Source organism: Camellia sinensis, chromosome 7 (genome assembly GCF_055761805.1).
Source record: "Camellia sinensis isolate YWXY chromosome 7, ASM5576180v1, whole genome shotgun sequence".
Classification (NCBI taxonomy): Eukaryota; Viridiplantae; Streptophyta; class Magnoliopsida; order Ericales; family Theaceae; genus Camellia; species Camellia sinensis.
The window spans coordinates 1,490,823-1,513,466 of NC_138967.1; the positions used below are offsets into that span (position 1 = coordinate 1,490,823).

General features: G+C 34.1%; 4 protein-coding genes and 1 long non-coding RNA gene across 6 annotated transcripts; 4 read left to right on the forward strand and 1 right to left on the reverse strand.

Moving 5' to 3' along the window:
• The first annotated feature begins 1,223 nt into the window (after positions 1-1,223).
• LOC114257154 (uncharacterized) lies at positions 1,224-4,853 on the forward strand. Its single transcript, XM_028196926.2, has 5 exons — positions 1,224-1,470; positions 1,784-2,032; positions 2,223-3,118; positions 3,273-3,456; positions 3,556-4,853. Exons 1-5 carry the CDS (start codon positions 1,224-1,226, stop codon positions 4,851-4,853), a joined length of 2,874 nt encoding a protein of 957 aa, XP_028052727.2.
• Positions 4,854-7,983: 3,130 nt separating this feature from the next.
• LOC114257110 (ubiquitin-ribosomal protein eS31 fusion protein) lies at positions 7,984-8,833 on the forward strand. Its single transcript, XM_028196842.2, has one exon. The coding sequence runs from the start codon at positions 8,030-8,032 to the stop codon at positions 8,570-8,572; it is 543 nt and encodes a 180-aa protein (XP_028052643.2). The 5' UTR covers positions 7,984-8,029; the 3' UTR covers positions 8,573-8,833.
• Positions 8,834-11,943: 3,110 nt separating this feature from the next.
• LOC114257109 (inositol transporter 4) lies at positions 11,944-15,284 on the forward strand. Its single transcript, XM_028196840.2, has 6 exons — positions 11,944-12,179; positions 12,351-12,421; positions 12,586-12,921; positions 13,683-13,790; positions 13,902-14,513; positions 14,599-15,284. Exons 1-6 carry the CDS (start codon positions 12,044-12,046, stop codon positions 15,073-15,075), a joined length of 1,740 nt encoding a protein of 579 aa, XP_028052641.1. The 5' UTR covers positions 11,944-12,043; the 3' UTR covers positions 15,076-15,284.
• A 35-nt stretch (positions 15,285-15,319) lies between these two features.
• Positions 15,320-19,454, reverse strand: LOC114257111 (uncharacterized). Of its 2 annotated transcripts, XR_003627467.2 has the most exons (3): positions 18,532-19,244; positions 17,629-17,695; positions 16,630-17,127 (listed from the first exon to the last, which is right to left on the reverse strand). It is a non-coding gene; the product is annotated as an uncharacterized LOC114257111 (long non-coding RNA). The 2 variants fall into 2 exon arrangements; XR_003627466.2 differs by lacking the exons at positions 16,630-17,127; positions 17,629-17,695 and adding an exon at positions 15,320-16,091 and having other exon boundaries at positions 18,532-19,454.
• Positions 19,455-20,672: 1,218 nt separating this feature from the next.
• LOC114257156 (putative invertase inhibitor) lies at positions 20,673-21,092 on the forward strand. Its single transcript, XM_028196928.1, has one exon. It carries the CDS (start codon positions 20,673-20,675, stop codon positions 21,090-21,092), a length of 420 nt encoding a protein of 139 aa, XP_028052729.1.
• Positions 21,093-22,644: the final 1,552 nt, after the last annotated feature.

The following is a 22,644-nucleotide window of genomic DNA, read 5'->3' on the forward strand; positions in this document are numbered from 1 at the left end:
CAATTTATGTTTTCAAAAAATAAGGTTGTTTGATTGCTTAATTTTGTGTGTGTGTTTTTCTTAAAAACAATTAAAATGTTCACAAAAATTGTTTTATTTCAAAAAAATTAAAAACACATATGTCTCTTTTTTTTTTGGGTTTATTATTTATTTTTTACTGCAAGTGTTCCAAGAATATGGGTTCCTGTTTTGTTATTTTGTGTATACCATTATTACTTACACTTTTTATTTTCTTCATTAAAAAGTAAAAGAGAAAGAAGTATGTTAATCGATTTGTTGGAGAGAAAAACTGACTATTATTTTCCTTCGTTTATTGATTCAAAAGGTTGCTTTATAACTTTGTGTTGTTTAGAATAAACTTTTCGGATTATTCCCTATCGACACCTAATTGCTTTGATGGTAGGTGTTCTTTTGCTTCAGTTTGTAATGGCTTCAAATATATAACTTCTTTTTCTATGCTTGAAAAAATCAAATATGTAATTTTTTTATTCAATCTTTATTTTTATTTTTATTTATATGAAGTTTTGTTGTATAAGTTTTTAGTTAAAATTCATGAAAGTTTGGCCAAATCTTATGAAATTTGGAAAAAACCATGGGTGGCCAAAATTCAAAGGAAGTTGTAGGTGTCTAATCTTTTTTATTGTAACTTTTCTAAAAAACCCTATGTTTATTCATATGTTTGTTTTGAAGTGTATTTTTTTGATAAGAAAGAATTCAGTGGTCCCAAAATTTCATATGATTTTTTTATATTTATTACGTAATGAGTTTGTGATTGTCAGAACAAATAACTTCTACAGTCGTGTTTTATTAATACTCATCTTCTACTTATTTTTTTACTATAAGTATTTTTAATTCTATTTTTTATTTATTTTTATATTTAATCGAATGTTTGAAAAATTTATATTCAGTTTGTTTTTAAATCATATCTCAAGTTGCACAAGCTTTGGCTCATCATTACTATGTAATCTCTTTCACTTGCAATTTTATTTAATTCTCCAAAAAATGAGATCAGTATTTAAAATAATATGCATTATAAAAATATAAAAACAAACATATGAAAATACTTACATAAAAATATAAAGCTTATTATATTGTGAGTATACGAGTAGCATTGTGAATATACTATAACTGCCTCTTACATAATTTTATATAATGTAGGCACATTTTAAAGATAGCCGGATTTCATCTACGTAAGTGTTAGTTTGCTTACAATCTTAGGAAAAATGAATCACGATTACCCTGACACATCAAATTTGAGACATGTACAACAACAAAATCGTGAACGACGTCGTTTATACCTACAACAGAGGAGGCAACGCTCAGCTTCGAAACCAAATGCTCAAACTGAACAACCACAAAGAGAATTCGAACAGTTACGCCTTCAAAACTTAAGCACTGAACAACGCTCAGCAAGATTGGAGCAATGTCGTCTTGCTCAGCGCAGGCGAAGATTGTTTATTTGCGAAGAAAGTGCGACCTCTAATATGCAATAAAGAGAAATTCAAAGGGAAAGTTGGCGTAATTATGCTAGGCAAAGGAGGGCTGCTTTGAGTATTGAACAACGTGAACAACAACTTGCAAGGCGACGAACAAATTATCGACAAAGAAGGCAAATATCTGAAAATATCGAACAAACTTCTCATCCAAATCAAGTACATAATATGACGAATGCACAAACAAGTAGTAAGTATTCAAATGTTATAAACATTTTTTTTTTTGGTAAGCTTTTACACTTTTGACATTAATATTCATTTAATTTATTATTTATAATTTTAACTGCTAGGATGCATGTTAAACTTTTTCGATGCAATCCCAAGAAGAAATAGAACAGGATGGCGTAGGCCGCGAGCAACAGTTTTGCCAACCATTCACGAAGAAGGCAATTTGGTTGCGACTAATGTTTTTAGACGAGAAAGTAGAATGATTGCACTCGCACGTATCGACTTACCCCGATATGCACCTACTCATTCAACGTATGAGCATGGAAGCACAAGTGGCAACAGACAAGATCTTCGCGAAGTTCAGATGGAAGGTACAAATAATTTATTAGTTTAAGTACTTTTACAAAATAAACAACCTTTACAATAAATGTAAAAAATATGATCATGCAAATATGATATGCAGTACAATTACATTTAATATTCAACATGAAACTCAAACACTTTCAAATAAATACTATTGTGTTAATAATAAACCCATACATCATACATGTACTGTTATAGGAAATATCCCTCATGTCGACGACAATCAGGATGCTTTGAGTGATGAAGATATTCCAGATAATCGATCATTTATCCATAGGAGATATCATAATTGTGCAAGAAATTTTCATGAAAGTGAAAGGTTTCAAAGAATGCAGTTCCCTGCTCCAACTACATGTAGACATTGCAATACAAGATTGTTCCACCGTGAAACATCTATCATGTGTTGTAATAATGGAACAATTATTTTGCCACCAGTAACAGCTCCAAATGACATGATTGATATTTTCTCTGACCAAACAGTGGAAGGTCGTCATTTCAGACAAAATATTCGAGCCTACAATAATGTTTTCTCATTCACTTCAATGGGTGTTCATGTTGATGAAAACTTAGCAACAAGAACTCGAGGTGTGTACACGTTTCGTGCACAAGGAGCCATATATCATAAGATTGGGAGTCTCTTACCAAATTCTAGCAACAGACCGAGATATTTGCAACTATATGTTTATGACACTAACTACAATAATGAGAATCGAATGTCTGAAAATGAAGAATTGCACTTGGATTTGCTTGACAAGATAAAGACTATTTTAAATACTCATAATCCATTTGTACACACGTTTCGCCAATTGGCTCAGCATCCAGACATACATGAATGCAGACTTCAAATCAAAAAGCAACCACGTAATAGGCCCCAATACAACCTTCCTACTGCTCCTGAAGTTGCTGCAGGTTTAGTAGGTGGCGAAAAAGTTGGAAATTTAAAACCAAGAGATATCATTGTCCAATCAACCAGTGGTCACCTTCTAAATATTTCTGATATTGTCGGATACTATGATCTATTACAGTATCCTCTGTTGTTACCCTACAGTTCATATGGATGGGATGTAAATACCAGAAGTAATGATGGCAGAAAAGTAACATGTTGTGATTTCTATTCTTATATGCTACAAGTAACAACGTATACATAATATTAAAAAATTACTTCGTTGAAGTTATTCAATCTATAATTATTTCGTATAAAATCTTTACTTTTAATTATTTATAAGTATTGAAATACTATCAATTCAGATTCGCCCTGGTGATCAATCTTTTTTTCTTCGAGGAGGTCGTCTCTTACAGCAGTATGTTGTAGATAATTACGTGAAGATTGAGTCCAACCAATTAAGATGGATACATACTCATCAGAATCACATTCGAGCAGAGTTTTATCAAGGTCTTCTAGATGCAATACATGCTGGTGAAAATTATGGAGGTACAAATTGTCACGTACGATATTACAATTACATGTATGCATGTTTGTTTATATTCATACATACAATTTCTTTTTTCCCTTTGTGAAATATTTGTTTAGGTAATGTTGGTCGTAGAACAATATTGCCATCGTCATTTGTTGGTAGCCCACGAGACATGTATCAGCGATATCAAGATGCAATGGCTCTGGTCCAAAAGTATGGAAAACTTGATCTTTTCCTTACGATGACCTGCAATCCAAATTGGCCTGAAATTAAAGCTGAGTTGCTACCTGGACAGTCACCACATGATCGTCCTGATTTGCTAGCAAGAATATTTCATTCAAAATTTGATGAGATGAAGACCGACATTCTTACAAAACATGTACTTGGGAAGGTTCTGGCATATGCATATGTTATTGAGTACCAGAAAAGAGGCTTACCACATGCCCACATGGTCATTATTTTGGATGAAAATGATAAGTTACGCACTCCTAATGATTATGATAACATTGTCAGAGCTGAAATTCCAGATAAGAGATTAGAGCCTACATTATACAGTGCAGTTCTGAAACACATGATACATGGCCCATGTGGAATGTACAATGAACGGTCCCCGTGTATGACAAATGGTCGGTGCAAAAGACGTTTCCCAAAGCTATTTTCTTCAATTACTACACTTGGAAACAATTCATATCCTATTTATCGAAGAAGAGAAGGGGAGTCAGTTCTTGTAGAGAGTAATCCAAGCATCTTGGTGGATAATAGTTGGGTCATTCCATACAACCCATGGTTGCTCTTGAAATATGATTGTCATATCAATCTTGAAATTTGCAGTAGTGTTACAAGTGTGAAGTATTTATACAAATATGTTTATAAAGGGCCTGACCGTGTTGCATTAGAAGTTCATCAAGGTCCTAATTATGACGAAGTACAACAGTTCATAGATGGAAAATGGGTTTGTGCTCCAGAAGCATTGTGGAAAATATTCAAATTCTCAATGACCAAAATGACTCCTAACGTAGAACACCTCCAAATACACTTACCAAATAAGCAGCAAGTAAGGCTTTATACGTTCCAAGACATCACAAATGTTTTAGGCGATGAGTATTATTCCAGAACAATGCTTACCCAATTCTTTCAATTAAATGTTGATGATGAAACTGCAAATCGATACTTATATCGAGAGATACCGCAACACTATAGATGGTGCAATAGCGCAAAGATTTGGCAGTTGAGATTGAACCATCAAAGAGTGATTGGTAGAATTTACACAGTTTCGCCATCAGAAGGGGAGAGATTTTACTTGAGAATTTTACTCAATCATATCCGAGGGCCAAAATCATTCGATCATTTGTTAATGGTTAATGGAATTGCGTACCCAACTTTTAAACAAGCATCATGGTTTGTTAGAGCATGATGATAGCATACGACAATGTTTGTTAGAAGCTGCAACCATGCACATGCCATCAACTTTAAGGAGATTGTTCGTTACAATTTTGGTTTACTGTGTGCCAATAGGGGTGTGAAGTTTGTGGGATGAAATTTACCCTTACTTGATTGAAGATTACATATCTTCAAACAGTATGAATAATATGTATATCCTTAACAAAATCTTGCAAGATATAAACCGTCTCCTGCTACAGCATAATAAGAACATATCATAATACGATTTGCCTGAGATGACAATGAATTTGGATGATAATTCAACAGTTCCAAAGGTCATACAAGATGAGTTTTCCATTGTAACTCCTCGAGAAGACTTAAATTCTATTGCCACATTAAATAGTGATCAACACTTAGCATTCAATTCAATCATGGAGGCTGTGGAATGCAATACTGATGCAATCTTCTTTGTGGATGGCCTAGGAGGAACTGGAAAGACATATTTATATCGTGCACTATTGGCCTCAGTGAGAAGTCAAGGGAGAATTGCCATTGCAACAGCAACTTCTGGAATTGCAGCTACACTTTTACCTGGTGGAAGGACAGCCCATTCAAGATTCAAGATCCCCTTAAATCCAGAGGCTTCGTCTGTGTGTTCCATTACTAAATAATTAGATTTGGCAGAACTGATTAGACGTGCAACAGTCATCATTTGGGATGAAGCTACAATGACAAATCGTTATGCTTTTGAAGCCTTGAATCGAACACTCATAGACATCACTGGTGTTGATTATCCATTTGGTGGCAAAATTATGGTGTTTGGTGGTGATTTTCGACAAGTACTTCCAGTTGTTCCTAAAGGTACAAAAGCTGAAACTATTGCTGCATCGATAGTGAAATCACCTCTTTGGAGTCACATTCAAATACTTCGTTTAAAGCAAAACATGCGCTCTATAAATGACCAATAGTTTGGTGAATTTCTTTTGTCTGTTGGAAATGGTGTACAACCTACCATTATAGATGAAATGATCAAAGTACCAACATCGATGGCAATACCATGGAATGGCGAAGAATCAATAGTTCAACTATTAGAAGAAATTTATTCTGATATCATAAACCATTCTTTTGACGCCAAGTATATGGTTAGTAGGGGCATAATAACTCCTCGCAATGAAGATGTCGACAAGCTCAATGAGAAAATCATTCAGAGATTTCCAGGAGAATCAAGAGTGTACCACTCATTTGATAAAGTTGAAAATGATACCCAAAATTTGTATCAACAAGAGTTTTTAAATTCCATTTCACTAGGAGGAATGCCCCCACATGCATTGCATTTGAAAGTTGAAGCCCCAATTATGCTTTTGAGGAATCTTGACCCTTCTTCTGGTTTGTGCAATGGCACAAGGCTACTATGTCGAGCTTTGAACGATAATTTCATAGATTCAGAGATTTTAATAGGACATTTCAAAGGCACAAGAGTTTTCCTACATCGCATTCCATTAAAGGCTCCGGAAAACTTAAAACTTTCATTTGAAATGACTCGCACACAATTTCCAGTTCGCCTTAGTTTTGCTTTGACGATAAATAAATCACAAGGTCAAACAATTCCACATGTGGGAATTTACCTTCCGGATCATGTATTTATTCATGGGCAACTATATGTTGCTTTATCTCGAGGGGTGTCAGATTAAACAACGAAAGTCTTGGTTAAAAGGGGTTCAGTTAATAATGAAGAAGGAGTGTATACCCGTAATGTAGTCTACAAAGACGTTTTGTTACCAAATTATTGATACATAAGGTATGTACTAAATATGTTCTTATTCAGCTTATATTATGTCATTTCTTAAAATCTACAATTAATATACTTATAATATATTTTCATATAATTATTGATTGTAGGAATACTTGAAAAAATAAAGCTACTTCAGCTTTGGGAGAATTATCAAGAGGAAGCAAATATGGTTGCAGATAAGAAAGTTAAAAATCAGGTATTGGCTTCACTTATGTTCAAAAAATAATGTTTGTAAAATTTTTGCTATTTAATCTGACAATATTCGCATATATTTTGAGTTTGACTATACCTTTTAAATTAATGTAGGTCAAACAGTTCTCCATATACAGTCTTGGATAGAAGGTCTCTATTAAAGTTGATAAAAAACAATTGGAAAAATTAATTGTGCGAGAGCTTTTGAGGCAACGATAACATCGGTATGATAATGTATTTGTGACATTTTATATGAATAATTTCAATATGTTACATTTGCTAATAGTTGTTGTAATCTTTTTATAGAAATCCTATCATATCTGATAGAGCAAGTATATGCAGCAAAGACAATATGGACATATATGTGGTAAAAGATCAAGTCTTATAAACTTTACTACTACGCTCCATATATTCATATTTGTGAATTTACAAATTAATTTTAGATTTTATAAATTTATCAAACAATCAACTTACAAGGAAGTGAGATATTTTTCCTCAGTTTTATAGGCAACGAATGATATAAAAATTGAAAGCTTACAAATATATGTGCAACATTGTTACAAGGTAATCTACTTATAGGTTTGTATGTATAACTAAAGTTACGTACTTCATTTTCGATCAATTCCATCTTATTTTTTATAGTTTAATGTTGTCATAGATCTATGGCAAAAATTATATCAAAACAATTTGAAGAGATCATTGAACGCGACATTTGATATGAACGATGTCAATCTATGTCGATATGTAAGTTTTTAATTTTTAGATTTTGTTTACAAAAAATTAATGCAATAATTACCTTTTGTGTCTTTATACATAATAAGCCAATTATAAAACCAAACTTACGTATAATTATGCCGCATAACGTAAAATATAATTTTAATCAATGTATACTATTAGCAATCTTATGATAAATATAACTTATATATATATATATATATATATTACAGGATTTACAAGATCTCCGGTCTCATATTATCAAATTTAGATTTTATATGAATTTTTATTGTATAATTTTTTTAGTTAAAATTAGTAAATATTTTAATTTTTAAAATACATGTACATATTGTAAAGTGTATATATTTTATTTATCAAATATATTAATATCAAATGTTATATTGTACATAATTATTCATATAATTTATATGTATATTATTAAAAAAATAATATCAAAATCATATTATAATTTTAAACGAGTTTACGCATGCATAGCGTGCCCGGCCCCTACCATGTCTATATGTCTGTATGTACCGTGTACCTCTGGAAACCCTAACACTAGCTTCTTCTTCTGCCTTTGGAAGATGCAGATCTTCGTGAAAACCCTAACGGGGAAGACCATAACCCTAGAGGTCGAGTCCTCTGACACAATCGACAATGTCAAAGCCAAGATTCAGGACAAAGAGGGCATACCTCCGGACCAGCAACGCCTCATCTTCGCCGGAAAGCAGCTGGAGGACGGCCGAACCCTAGCGGACTACAACATCCAGAAGGAGTCCACCCTCCACCTGGTGCTCCGCCTCCGCGGCGGCGCAAAGAAGCGGAAGAAGAAGACCTACACCAAGCCCAAGAAGATCAAGCACAAGAAGAAGAAGGTGAAGCTCGCAGTCTTGCAGTTCTACAAGGTCGATGACTCCGGCAAGGTTCAGAGGCTGAGGAAGGAGTGCCCAAACGCCGAGTGTGGTGCTGGAACCTTCATGGCCAATCACTTCGACCGTCACTACTGTGGCAAGTGTGGCCTCACCTACGTTTACCAGAAGGCCGGCGGTGACTGACTGACTGAAAGGCTCTGCTTTCTTTTGCTGCTGCTGATGATATCTATCGACGTTGCTTTGCTGTAGTAATTTTCTTTTCGTCAATTTGAATTTGATTTTTGAGTTATGGAATTGTTTTTCTATGCTTGTGATCCTTTTGACAACAATTTGAAATTTTTATTTCTGTTTTGAGGTTTATTAGAATCATTCTCTTCTCAGCTCAGTTATGTAGGTGGAATAAATTATATATAAGTGTAGTTTGGATTCTCATGGTTTCATTCATTTTATTTCTCTACTTTCTATGGTTTGATAAGTTTGATTCTCTCTAAGCTGTCTGTTCGGATCATGGATTTGGATCCCTCACCTTTTCCTTATCCCTTTCCAAATCTTTACCCAAATCATGATCCAAATACAACAGCCTTTATGTTCTATTTGGTTCACTAGAATGAGTTGGAATGGAATAGTCATTCCAAGCTTGATGGGTATGCAAAGGCTCTGCCTTCTTTCCTCTTATTACCAAGTGATTAATCCACTTCAACTTGTTTGCAATGACCCTAATACTATTTAATGCTTGATGGGTATGCAAAGGCCCTGCCGCTTGATCTTGAACATTAATAAAGGATTTATAGGAATTGTAAGCTTCTCTTTATCAAATGTCTATTTTCCTACTAGTGTTTATTTCTTAACAGAGTTATGTGTGATATCCTTCCATGGCTTTTATTTAGTACAACCAATTGGAGAAACTGATCTTTGTATTTTGAGTAATTGATACAAAGGTTTGTTGAGTTTACTTAGTATTAGTTTAGGTGGTTTCAAATTTTTGTGATCATGTTTTTCCTATGTCTTTGGGGTTATGGTGATTTGGGTTTCTTTGGTTATTGGAAGAACCCTCATCTCTATGAGTCTGACCTAGAGCTTGACTCAAAATCTCTCTTCTGTCCACTGGGCAATTGCTAGTGTTATGGTTTATGTGGGTGCGGTTGTTGAATGTGTTTCTTTCGAACTGGCTTTTGTAAACATGGGTTCAAAGTGATGAGAGGCTCATGGCCACTGTTGTGAATGTAATCTTGGGTGGGGGAGATGCTGGTTAGTGTTCTGTTGTGTGAACGAATGAAGTGAATGGCAATGCTATTTTCATTTTTGCTGATTGTTTCGTCCGGTAGAGACCATGCTAGGGTCAGATGCTCCTCACACCCCTGCTTCCGGATTTTTCTTGATTATTTTTTCCTGAATTAGACTGCATTTGCCCAATCTATCGTGTGGGTTGTCCAAGTTTGAGAATGTTTGTGATGGTAAATTCTGTTAAACATTTGTATTATACATTCCATATTGATGTAGAGACTTCTGAATAAAGGATGTTGTGGGTGATCAAAGAACGAAGGTGGGTATATAAACATATCGGATGGATGTTGTGAACACTGTGCTCTCTTGGTTGTGTGTAGATCAATCGATATTGCATGTTGTGTTTACTCTTAATTGATGGGTTCAATACTTTGTGCCACATCAAAGTCTATGTTAGCATCCTTCACCTCGCTGACCAAGGCCACACCATGCTCATAATGAAGAACAGTACCTCTACCTAGAGCAGCCCTAGCAAGAACAAGGGCTGGCTTTACAACCAGTCTCATCAACATCGTATTTTTTTTTTTGGTACAAAAGGTGCTTCATAGAAGAAAAGTTAACTTTTAACAGGGCAATTTTTATTTTAATACTCTAGCACCATCAAACAGTTGATAAGAGAAATACAATTCGGCATAATGAAGAAGATTATGAGCTCAATGTCTCTGTTAAATTCTTCTTTGGTTAAAGAGGTTAATACCACTTTAACATCTTGAAGCAAACCAAATAAATTATAATCAATCTATTTTTCATGATGAGATTTATTGCAAGGATAATTGAATTTTGGTGCCATTTACTTAAACTTCCATTGAAAGATTAGTGTAAAGATAATTATTGCAGAGAATTCTAATATACTTGGTAATAGAATTGACCCTGGTGATTTGTACCATAATGGAGCTTTTTAAAAGTGTATGTGGTTATTGGCTTGAAATTTAGAATCAAGAGTATGAATTGTATTTGGTTATTGACTTGTACCCTTTGAAGTTTGATGCTCTGGCTCAAGTAACTGGGTTCAATCCCTATATTCTCTTTCCTTAAACTAGGCTAGAGTATGAATTAATTTTTATTAAAAAAGAAAAAGGAGAAAAAAGAAAAAAGAATCAATCGTAATTGGAACCCATAACCACAAGTTAGTCAAGCCGTAGGCATGATCCATCCATGTAAATCATTATCCAACTATAATCCTAACCTAGTACCAAATGCCAGCACATAGGAATTTGACTTTTTGGGTTGACGGATTTTGGGCAATAATCATTTTGTTTTAATATTTAATTTAATTATTGTTTAGTTAGGTAAAACCTGACACCAATATTGCTCAGCCATTCAAAGCTCATTTTTTGTGGGAATAATTTTATCCAAACTTTGTACAGATTTTACCTACCCACTGCAATTTTCTAAGAATAAAAGACAGTAATATACACACTAAATATAGGTTTCTGTGAACCAGAAACTTAGCAACAGACTTCTTTACCCACTTCAAAAAAAAAAAAAAATCTTCAAAAAATAGAGTAAAAAGCACACTAAATATAGATATTTGTGAACCAATATATGCATATAGAGGAAGGCTAATAACACTAACCCTTTGGCCCTTTCATCTAAGTATTGCTTTTCTGTACATAACTAATAAACTAGTTAAATAAGAGAATGCAATCTGGAAAAGGAGAAGAACACAACCAAGAAACTTGAGGTATGTTTTTCTTCTTTCAGTTTCTTTTGATTATCTCTCGTAATGCTGCAGATCCTGAAAAAGTAACTTGAAATATAATCAAAAGATAAAGTGTGTACATCATCAGATTGATTCTGATCGTAATTTGCATCACACATTTTGTTTTCTGATGACTTTTCAAGCTACTGTTTTGATCAAGATACTTTGTTTTCAAATTCCTTTATCCTTTTGTCCTCCTAAAACACTCATTAACTGTCAAATCATTAAAAATCTTAAGGTGGGGTAATCTAATGACATCATATTCATTCGTATTGTGATTCACATCGCACTTGTTTACTGATAACTTTTCAGACTCTTTTTTTTTTGGCTGAAAATTCTTTGCAAATCTCTCTCCCCTGTCCCAAAATATTCATAACCACCAAATTATTGAAAATCTTGAGGTGAGATAATCTCAAGACATGATCCAATAAATGTGAATGTTTTTGGAATAGAGTGATAGAAAGATTTGGGGAACAGAGGATCCCATGCATAATGTGAATGTTCTTCTGGGTATGAAATGAAAATTTTATAATATTTCGTTCTGGATATCCAATTAATTAATATTTCTTTCTGCGATTTTTTTTTTTTTTTTTTTTTTTTCCCTTTCCAGGGAGACAGTTCCATTGGAAATTTAATCTAAGAGTTGGAAAATTAAAGAGAAAAAAAAAATGGAAGAGGGAGGAGTTACAAAAGCAGATAAGACAGAGTTTACAGAATGCTGGAAGACAACATGGAGGACTCCCTACATTATGAGGCTGGCCTTGTCTGCCGGCATGGGAGGTCTCCTGTTCGGCTACGATACAGGTATAACATGCGCAAACATACAATGTTATATTGTCATTGATTTTTGTATTAATTGACATCATATACTTCAAAAAATATATCCACAAAGATTTTGTATCAGTTTTTTTTGTGCTCAGAAAATACTTTCTTACTATACTTAAAAATGGAATTTTTGTTCCTTTGGGCATGTAGGAGTCATTTCTGGTGCTCTCCTTTACATTAAGGAAGACTTCGAGAGTGTTGAGAGGAGCACACTGCTACAGGTAAAAAAAATTACTACTACTAATTGCATTATGCATAGAAACGTGCACGAAATAGAAAGATAGGTACACAAAATATCTGTGCACGTAAGACAACTCTTCTATATATGTTTGTTTTTTTCTTACTAACATGTGTGCATATATATATATATATATATATATAATAGTCAACCATAGTGAGCATGGTTGTGGCTGGCGCTATCGTCGGAGCTGCGATTGGTGGATGGCTGAATGATTTATTGGGGCGAAAAAAATCAATTATAATAGCGGATATCTTGTTCTTTATTGGTTCGGCAATTATGGCCATAGCTCCAGCTCCATGGGTGATCATTGTTGGAAGAATCTTTGTAGGTTTCGGAGTTGGCATGGCTTCCATGACTTCACCTTTGTACATTTCAGAGGCTTCACCTGCTAGGATTAGAGGTGCGCTTGTTAGCACCAATGGCTTGCTCATTACTGGAGGCCAATTCTTGTCCTATCTCGTCAATCTTGCCTTCACCAAGGTAATGTAATGTTTACGCATATCTGTATATCTTTAATTTGAGGTTTTATTTATTTATTTTTCTGTTGTTTGTACAAATTCCACCCTTCAATCTTTATCTGATTTTGACAAGTAAATATTAGGTATAATGATATCAACTTGGTTTCTACTTATTTATGATTTTCTATTAACTGGTAAAACTACATAAGATGTTATCGTTACACTTAATATTTGTTCACTTTTACCTTTTCTTTCCATCTTTTTTTTTTTTTTTGATACAATGGAAATCAATCTACCATTTCATTACAACAATTGAGTTTTGATTTCAACTTGTTTCAAATTTCAATATAGTTCTTCCCTTATCCCCCCGTTTAAAATTTTAGATAGGAAATATTGAGGTTTGGAACCCCTTTCTCTTCGAATGATAAAATCCGAGCATCCACCGAATTGGTAGTTACGAGAGCATGTTTTAAGAGTATTAGAGAGAGAGTATTAGAAAGTGAGGGAGTAAAGTAGGTAGATGTTAAAGAGTAAAAAAGTGTAATTTGTCTGTTCAAATTTTAAATGGTGGATAAACAGAAAAATCAAATTGAAACGGGATTGACTTTTGATGACTCAATTGTTGCTATATGCAATTACAAAGTAAGAGGTAAGGTGAAATAGGATTAAAAATTAGTAGGTGAAAAACGTAAATTACCATAGTGTTTTTGCTTGCTTAATTTTCTTCCTTCTAAGAAGGGAACCAAAGGGTTATCCAACTCTTTTCACTAAATTTGATTTCAGGTACCTGGAACCTGGCGTTGGATGCTTGGTGTTGCCGGACTTCCGGCCATCGTGCAATTCGTGTTAATGATCTCTCTTCCAGAGTCTCCGCGATGGCTCTACCGAAATGTATAGAAAACAATTTAAATTTGCTTTCTTGTGTCTTCCAATATTCTTGCCAATTTTTTTTCTTTTTCTTTTTCTTCTCATATCATACATATATGTGCTAATCTCAACCAGGAAAGAGTAGAGGAAGCAAGAGCCATATTGGAAAGAATCTACTCAGCCGAGGAAGTTGAAGATGAAATGCAAGCCCTGAAATCCTCACTTGAACAAGAAAAGGCCGAGGAAAGCGCCATGGGCGAAACCAGCATGCTTGGAAAAGTGAAGAAAGCATGGAGCGACGACGTGGTCCGACGTGGCCTCTATGCCGGCATCACCGTTCAAGTAGCTCAACAGTTCGTTGGCATCAACACTGTCATGTACTACAGCCCCACAATCGTACAGTTTGCTGGATTTGCTTCCAACAAGACCGCCATAGCACTGTCTCTCATCACATCGGGCCTAAACGCTGTGGGGTCCATCGTCAGCATGTGTTTTGTGGATAGGTATGGAAGAAGGAGGCTGATGATTATATCAATGTTCGGTATTATTTCTTGCCTTCTGGTATTGTCCGGTGTCTTTTACCAAGCTTCTGTCAACGCTCCAAAGATCAGCAAAGCTGAATCCACCGCCTTTGGAAACTCTACCTGTGCGAGCTATCTAACTGCTCTGGATGCGGCGTCTTGGAATTGCATGACTTGCTTGAGAGCTGAATCGGAATGTGGATTCTGTTCAAATGGTGCTAACCCAGTAAGTTTTTTTTTTATAAATTTTTTTGAACTTTCTCACCACCATTTTGAGAAAGTGCACCAAATCACAATTTGCTTTGAAACAGTATTCCCCAGGAGCATGCTTGGTCGATAACAACGACATAAAAAGCGCATGTAAAGCAGAGCACAGAGTATGGTACACCAATGGCTGCCCAAGCAAATTTGGATTCTTAGCAGTCATACTCCTAGGAGCTTACATCATCTCCTACTCCCCTGGAATGGGTACAGTCCCATGGATCATCAACTCCGAGATCTACCCATTGCGATACAGAGGAATCGGCGGAGGAATCGCCGCAGTCTCCAACTGGGTTTCAAATCTCATAGTCAGCGAGACCTTCCTCAGCTTGACAGAGGCTCTCGGTTCCGCCAGCACTTTCCTCCTCTTTGCCCTCTTCTCCTTCATTGGACTCATTGCCATTTATTTGCTCGTACCTGAAACTAAAGGTCTTCAATTTGAAGAGGTTGAGAAGTTGTTGCGAGGAGGATTTAGGGGTGATAAAAACAAGAACAACAATTCCAAAAATGGCGATTCTTCTTATTAAATTAAGTTTGACTGTCTGTCTGTTGATTTGTAATTCATGTATCAAATCCGATCATTGGTTTCACTTTCAAGTGAGATTGTTTGTGTTTTGGTACCTAATGAAATGGTAACGAGTTTGTTTGTAGTTGGTGGTGGGGTGTGGGAGGTTTGTGCTTCATTCACAAAAATGTAATGAGAAGTATGGAATGGAACTGATATGTTCCTCAACAATATCAAGTACTTAGATTCAAATGAGAAAAAAGTCATCCATAAAAAAGGCATTGTGTGATTGAGATTTTATTTTAAGTATTGGGTTCAATTATATAAGAGTTGAATTTGGATCATACATTTACTTTTCCAAGTAAGTTCTTGGGTAGACAAGTTAAGATCTATTTACTCTTAATAGCTTCTCCTAGTATTTTGCAACTTCTCAGACTCCCCAAATTTTCAACCCAATCAGCCATCAATCATTGTTGAAACTGTATAACAACATATCAAGCATGCTCAAGTAGTCTGCAGAGACATTCAACCACCGAGATTTGGCAAAAACAATCAAACTGTAATCCACCCATAAACAGCAGGATGCGTAAATATACGAAACCAGTAGTCAGTCACACACTCAGTTTCAGTAGACCATATGTGCCCAAACAATTTGAAGAACAATTGCAAGTTGTGGGATGAAAACGCATGTTAACTTCATTCTTAACGAACACCCTCGCATCCCGATCTTTGTGCCAGTTGTCTTGAGCTTCTGATGTGAGAGAGTGCCAGTCCCTTTTCTTTCTGACTGTGTGAAAATGCTCTGTTACTAGCTCTATGCCATTCTGGTTTCACTTCCTCCACCAGCAGTCTTGACGGCAATATTGACAGATTTGACATCTTATTTAATCAAGTCTTACCCTATATATATTGTGAGTCCACTTCTAGAACAGCATGTTGAAGTCCACTCCAAATCTAGCCCCTTTGCAAGTGGCAGCCAGGCCACCTACATGATCAACAAACCTTCCACTTTCTAGGTCATCACGGTAACTACAATTCCTGAGCAGTCAACAACCAATCAGTATGTTTGGTTTGAATTTTCTGGTTAAAGTTTTTCAAAAACTGAATTTTTTGATTTTCGTATTCTTTTGTTTTTAGTGAGTATTTTTTCAATTTTAAACATTTTTTTTACTTTTTTAGATGTACCTTAGTTAGATGTATTTAAAAAGTAAAAAATTTGTGAAAAAATATTTTAAAAAATTAATAAATACATAGAATACAAAAAATGTACTGAATTCTTGTATTTTTTTTGTATTTTTGGTATTTATTGAATTTTTAAAAGATTTTTTTTACAATTTTTTTACTTTTTAGGTGTATTTGTGTTAGGTGTGTCTAAAAAGTAAAAAAAATTGCTTAAAATATTAAAAAAATTCAGTAAAAATAAAAAAATACAGAAAATAAGAAAGTAGAATTTTCTGAAAAGTGTTTTCTGAAAAATGAAAACAAGCAAGCTGATTTTTATTCATAAGAAAGCTTTCATCTTGGTTCTCTCTAATAACAGAGAACTGCTTCAGCTTGCACTACCAACCAAACACTATTATCCACCAATAAGAACACAAGTTAAAGTTATCATATATACTACATGCAGACTCTTCATCATGGATGGCCAAGTTAGAAGTACTTGGCAAGTTGGGGAAAACCAAATATAAGGTCACAATTTATCCAACCATGACTAGACAAAAAGAGAGAGACTCAAAAAAAAAAAAAAAAAAAAAAAAAAATTGGAGAAAAAAGCTGCTAGGAATCCACATATCCTGTGACTCACAACGCTCACCATCAAATTTGATCCATGTGAACGGGAACCTATAATCAGGAGATAAACTGGGCAAGCCACTTAGTTTTCTTCACAAAATCCATGAATCATTGAGTCATATTACCAGTATGAGAACCGAGTCTCAGATAGCAGACATAAAAATATTACAACTGTGTCAGCGCTGAGCAGAAACAGCCTATTGAAAGGAACCATAGTGCCCAACAGGCACATCTAGCACTATGACCTCTAGTCTTGACGACTGTTCAACCATACTATAAGATCCTGCAAAGAAGAGGCAAATTGTTGTCCTTTAGTACAAAACAAAATTGGACTCCTAGCTAGAAAAAACTTGGTGAGTCCAGAGCTCTGCTGAAAGTGCCACTAAAGATACTCAGGACACTGACTTATCCTTTAAATTCAAAGTAAGCAATCAGAGTTATGGTTAGCTTTTCTGTGGGAGAGGGGGTTTTTCATTGCAGTAATGGTTCCAATTATGCTTCACAATCTGACATAAGGAATGAATAACCTCAATGGGGAACCATGACGAGTTTCAAAATTTCCAAACTCAATTGACCAATTCCCATGTTCTTTTGCGTAATCATATCCGGTTCCTAAACTATGCCATGTACCTCTCTTTGGAACAAAGTCGAGAAAGTGGTGAGAAGAGAGCTTAGTGGATTTTAAGTGAATGCCTCAAGGTGTGGACTAGGTCACTTTCCATAGGACAATATTTGCCCCTCCATTTATCTGTATTGGTATCCACAAAGTTTAAGGCAAATTTACCTCCACAATACAAATGAAGGCCAGTTAGGCCAGTCTGTATGTGGACCCAAGCTTGCTGCATTATGCCCTGATGCAATCAGGCAAGAATATCAGATACAAGTTTTCCAACATAATTGAATTATATTTATATGATTAATAGAAATTAGGAAGAAAAGAAAAGGGGAGAAAAAAAATTTAAGAAGTCTTTAATCCGCTTTTTATAGGTGAAACATGACCTATTCATATCAATTGCAAATAATTCCATATAACCAAATGAGTGGGCTATTTCTAAAACTTTTTCGAATAGATGTCTCTTTTAATAGACATGTCATTTTGGAGTGAATACATATTTTTACGAACGCACATATCATTCCTCCAATAGGTATATAAAACTCAGCTCTTCAAAAGCTTATGGTTATCAAAGACACCCTTCCCTAGGTGGCAATCATATCATATCACACCCTTGTATTGTACGAATAATTAGGATTGTTTCCTCCCATTGGGTGCCAGTAAAGGTTGCACCTTTTTGAGTCGGCACCATCCAATAATCAAATTTTCCTTTTTTAAAAGACCCAAAGAATAAACGTTTTGATTCTGAAAAAAATAGAGCACTATTTTAAAATAAATAAAAATTTCCCAACAGGCTCAAGACATTTGTGGGATTAAATTAAATAAATGAAAGAGAATCATAGTTGGATTAACTATGATGTGCTAGCTAGTCAGTCTTAATAAGAGTGATAGTAAATGGAAGTGGCAAAACAAGAAGAGAGAAGTACAAGTGGATCTGAAAATGAAACAAAGATGAAGCCATTAAGAACAAATTTTAGATCTGTGTTAAAAAAGATATATAGATATATATATATATATATTATGAAAAGCAAACTTTTTACCAAAGTTTGAAAACGAAAATGAAGAGGCACGCACCTCACATCTTGCTTCTGCTTGCTTTGAATGTTGTGTTGTGCTGGTAGTAATGCGCGTACCAACTACTAATTCGCTTCATTTTTGCATGAGCGGTCTAAGAAAGAAGCTGCCTCCTCCTGTACCCACCAAATCAGATTCTTGGTGATGAGAAAGTGTCCTCTTCCTCAAAAACAAAAAGACTTGCATTTTTTTATAGAATTTTTGGCAACTTGGCGTTGATCTTGAAGAAGAACCAACAACCTTAATTGAAATCTGAAACCTTAATTGGCAACTGGTACATAGATGTATGTTATGTACATATGATATGACCATAGGATTCAGGGTATCCATTAAATTAAACAAGCTATGATTAACAATCTTACTAATTGTTTACAATATCAAACTATTGATGGCTTTGAGAACTCCCAGGACTCTTTCTCACTCACAAAACGATTAGCAAAAACCAAACAAACAAACCCAAAATATATTCTGAAAAAAGGATCATCAACCCAGAACAGATAGATTACCATACCTACCTACCACAGATTTAAAAAATAAAAATAAAATAAAATAAAATATAAAGAGAGAGAGAGAGAGAGAGAGAGAGAGAGATCAGAGAAGCAGAGAGGGATCACTGCACGCAAAAATGAAACAAATTAGATGGTGGGAAGGGAATTGCGACGCCAATAGCACATGCACAGCTTTCTCTCTCCACCATAAAAACAGCACAGCACAGCACAAAAACACTTGTAGGGTATTATTATGCTTTTCGGAGTTTAGCAAATTCCTATTTAGTATTAGAATAATACTATATATTAATTAACCTATCAATTAATAATGTGATATAATTTTAAAAAAAAAAATTAATATCTAAAATTTATATAATGAGGAAAATTAATAATGTTATCATTAATATTAATAGAATAATTAGTGAAAGAAAAGATGCATACATACATACACACAGCTATATATTTAATAATTTTTTTAAGGGAAGGGCAAACCCTAACGGAACCATCCGGTGCAGGCGGGCCCGTTAATTGATTTTTTTTTTTTTTTTTTTTTTTTTTTTTTGACAGTAGTGTGAGTGAGATATTTAAAAGTCAGAACCTCTCACTCACAAAAACCAATCTGATTACATAAAATATTATTTGTTTCAACACTGTTAAATAACATAATTTCTCACGTAAATTTTTTTAGTTTGATTGTTTGATTTTATTTATTTATTTTTTTGATTAATTTAACCAAACTCTGTTTGAGAAGAACTTTTTAATTTTTTTTTTGTGAGAAAAAAATAATATAATTATGATTTAAATATAATATATTTTATCTTATTAATTTATTTAATCTATTTTATCTTTTTTGTATTTTTTAATCTCAATCTAAATTCAACTCACTTGCCAAACGATAACTTAAACTACTTAAGATAAAAATATTTAGCCCTTAATTATGTTTGAGATTTTAAATCAATTTAATTTTTTTTCAGTAGACCTAGAATATTTTAATATGGTCGGTTTCACTATTTATAAAATATTAATTTTATTTTTTTTATATTATTTAGTTACATACCAAACTAACAAAGTAAAAAAAAAATAAATATTTTGTGGGCTTCATCTATAATTAATGCAAACAATGCTACATTTTGTAAAAAAATTATGTGACGGTAGCTTTCTCTTTGTTTATAGAGACTAGGGGTTGTTTGGGATGACCTAAATAAGTGTACTTTTTGTCTTTTTACGAAAAGATGTGCAGAAAAATAGAGAGGTGATGTAATGGAAAAAAGATAAAAAGATGGATTATTTTGATGTTGCCAAACTTGGCCTAGATATAACTTAAGGAGTATAGTTTTGGCCTCCAATTGTGTCGTTTGGGGCACAATAAGAGCAAAAGCACATATTGCATGATATACATAAACCATCATCCATTTCAACATTAACGACTTGTTAGAAACTTGAATGCTGTGCTGTGGATATAAATCAATATATGTTTTTCTTTGCAATGTCTAACTCAATCAACACCCAAAAAGTAAAGATATGGCAATGCCATTCCCCTCAGTAATTGCATTACTTCCAATCTTGTTGTTCTCTTTCTTCTTTCACTCCTCATCGACTTTAGTGATCATTAAGGCATCCGAGAAGCAGATAAATTCAATTTGCTAACAAACCATGAACTACGACTTCTGCAAAACCACTCTTGATCGTCATTCTAGAACTCACAAAGCTAACATGAATGAGCTTGGCATAATCACTCTCCTCGCAGCTATAGCACAAGCAAGGGTGAACAAGTATGTGGTGAATGAGTTGTTCCAGAAGGAAATTGAGCCAATAATGGTGGAACAGCTTGCAAATTGCTTCATTGATTACACAGTGACTCTGGGCAAGTTACAGGGTGCATACAGACTATCATATGAAAAGGATTACAACAGCATGATTCAGTTGGTGAATAATGCAATGAAGATGAGCACAAAATGTGAAAATCGTTTCAGGAAGCCTCCAATTCGCACATCTCCTATAACTGATTATAACCAAAAAATGGTCTGGTTCACCGACATGGCTTCTGTTGTTCTGGAAATGCTTGATAATTAGTTAGAAATCTATGTAACGAGCTCAAAATCTTCTGCTAAATTAAAATATTATTTATATAAAGTTAACACTTTAATTGGTGTGTGAACATAAAAGGTAAAATTGTGTAGCACATAATTTCTAATACCAAAATGGTTCGCATAAAAATTTCGGGAGGGTTATCAATTGTGTTAAAATTAACTGTAATGATCAACAGTAATATAACCATTCCAAATGTTATAATGTCTTAAGCTAGAATTCAATAAAAATTTTCTTATGCCCCAAACTCTCATCTGCATACATAAGTGAGCGCACACACGCAAAGAAAAAGAGAGAAAATTCTTTATGTTGAGAATAAATTTACTTGCCCAGAAAATTCCTCATGTTGAGAAAAATCTTTATGTTGTTGTTGTTGTTGTATTTTTACGCTACCTACCACAAATTTTGCAATGCTCTGCTTTCTGAGCTAAAAAGCATGGCATTGATATATATATATATATATATGCAATCTTGCATCATCATCATATCATATCAGCATAGTTATTACATATTTATATGTATATAAAATTATCTAAAGAAATTTTTACTGATATCTCTCTTTCCATGAAATATTCTATAATATGTAACTTGAAAAAAAGCATCTCATAATTGACCCCCTACTCAAGGAGAATAAAGATGCTTTACTAAGGACTTGAATAGTCCATTAGAGAGACAAAGATAAAAAGGAGAGGAAAGCAAATATATTTATTCTTTCATTCCTTTGCGTACAGTTAAATCATACTCTAAACGAGTCTTATGCATTGAGTTTAACTTTTTTTCTTAAAGATAGTATCTAAGTTGCCATTATACTGAAAAAAAGAAACATTCAATTTGACAATTTTGCCAATGTTAATGGTCGAAAACGAAAATAAGATTGAGTATTGCCAAACAAGTTTATCTTTCTTTGTTGGTTTCTTCTTCTTTTTCTTTTCTTTTTTTTCTCTTTTTTCTTTTCAAGTTTTAATGGCACAATAGTCTACTCTATGTTTTGTTTATTGGAATGGACTAAAATGAAAATAAGTTTTTATTCATTAAAGAATAAATGTTCCATTTTCATAATTGAATCGTTGAATGCATATGTAGATTACCCTTTTGCTGGCCCTGGCCACCACTATCATTAGCATTACCAAAACCAACGTCGCCATAGCCCTTACCACCATAGTATTACCACCACCACAATTACTATAGCACTGCAACCACCACCTTATTATCGCAATGACCACCTTACCACCATCACCACTACCACCACCATCGTATTACTGTCATCGTCACCACCACCACAACTCGTACTACTACTATCACAGCCACTATATCATTATTCATCTACATGTGTTTAATTTGCATGTTACTAATTTGATTATAAAAAAATAAAAAATAAAAAAATCCATTCATTCCACCAACTTAATATGTATATAGCCAAATATAATATTGAGAATTGTCATTTAATGTTGACAATCAAACAGGGAAATAAGAATGAACATTTCATTTCATTCAACTTTGTGTTTTATTCTCACTCTCATTTCATTCAATTCCCAAC

What these genes read in the sequence shown, in the direction of transcription:
- LOC114257156 (XM_028196928.1), top strand. Translation starts at nt 20,673, where the DNA reads ATGAACTACGACTTCTGCAAAACCACTCTTGATCGTCATTCTAGAACT.
- LOC114257154 (XM_028196926.2), top strand. Translation starts at nt 1,224, where the DNA reads ATGAATCACGATTACCCTGACACATCAAATTTGAGACATGTACAACAA. An exon ending in ATTGTTTATTTGCGAAGAAA is followed by an intron (nt 1,471 to 1,783) that starts GTGCGACCTCTA and finishes TTTAACTGCTAG; the next exon opens with GATGCATGTTAAACTTTTTC. An exon ending in TGCTGGTGAAAATTATGGAG is followed by an intron (nt 3,457 to 3,555) that starts GTACAAATTGTC and finishes ATATTTGTTTAG; the next exon opens with GTAATGTTGGTCGTAGAACA.
- LOC114257109 (XM_028196840.2), top strand. Translation starts at nt 12,044, where the DNA reads ATGGAAGAGGGAGGAGTTACAAAAGCAGATAAGACAGAGTTTACAGAA. An exon ending in CCTGTTCGGCTACGATACAG is followed by an intron (nt 12,180 to 12,350) that starts GTATAACATGCG and finishes TTGGGCATGTAG; the next exon opens with GAGTCATTTCTGGTGCTCTC. An exon ending in AGAGGAGCACACTGCTACAG is followed by an intron (nt 12,422 to 12,585) that starts GTAAAAAAAATT and finishes TATATATAATAG; the next exon opens with TCAACCATAGTGAGCATGGT.
- LOC114257110 (XM_028196842.2), top strand. Translation starts at nt 8,030, where the DNA reads ATGTCTATATGTCTGTATGTACCGTGTACCTCTGGAAACCCTAACACT.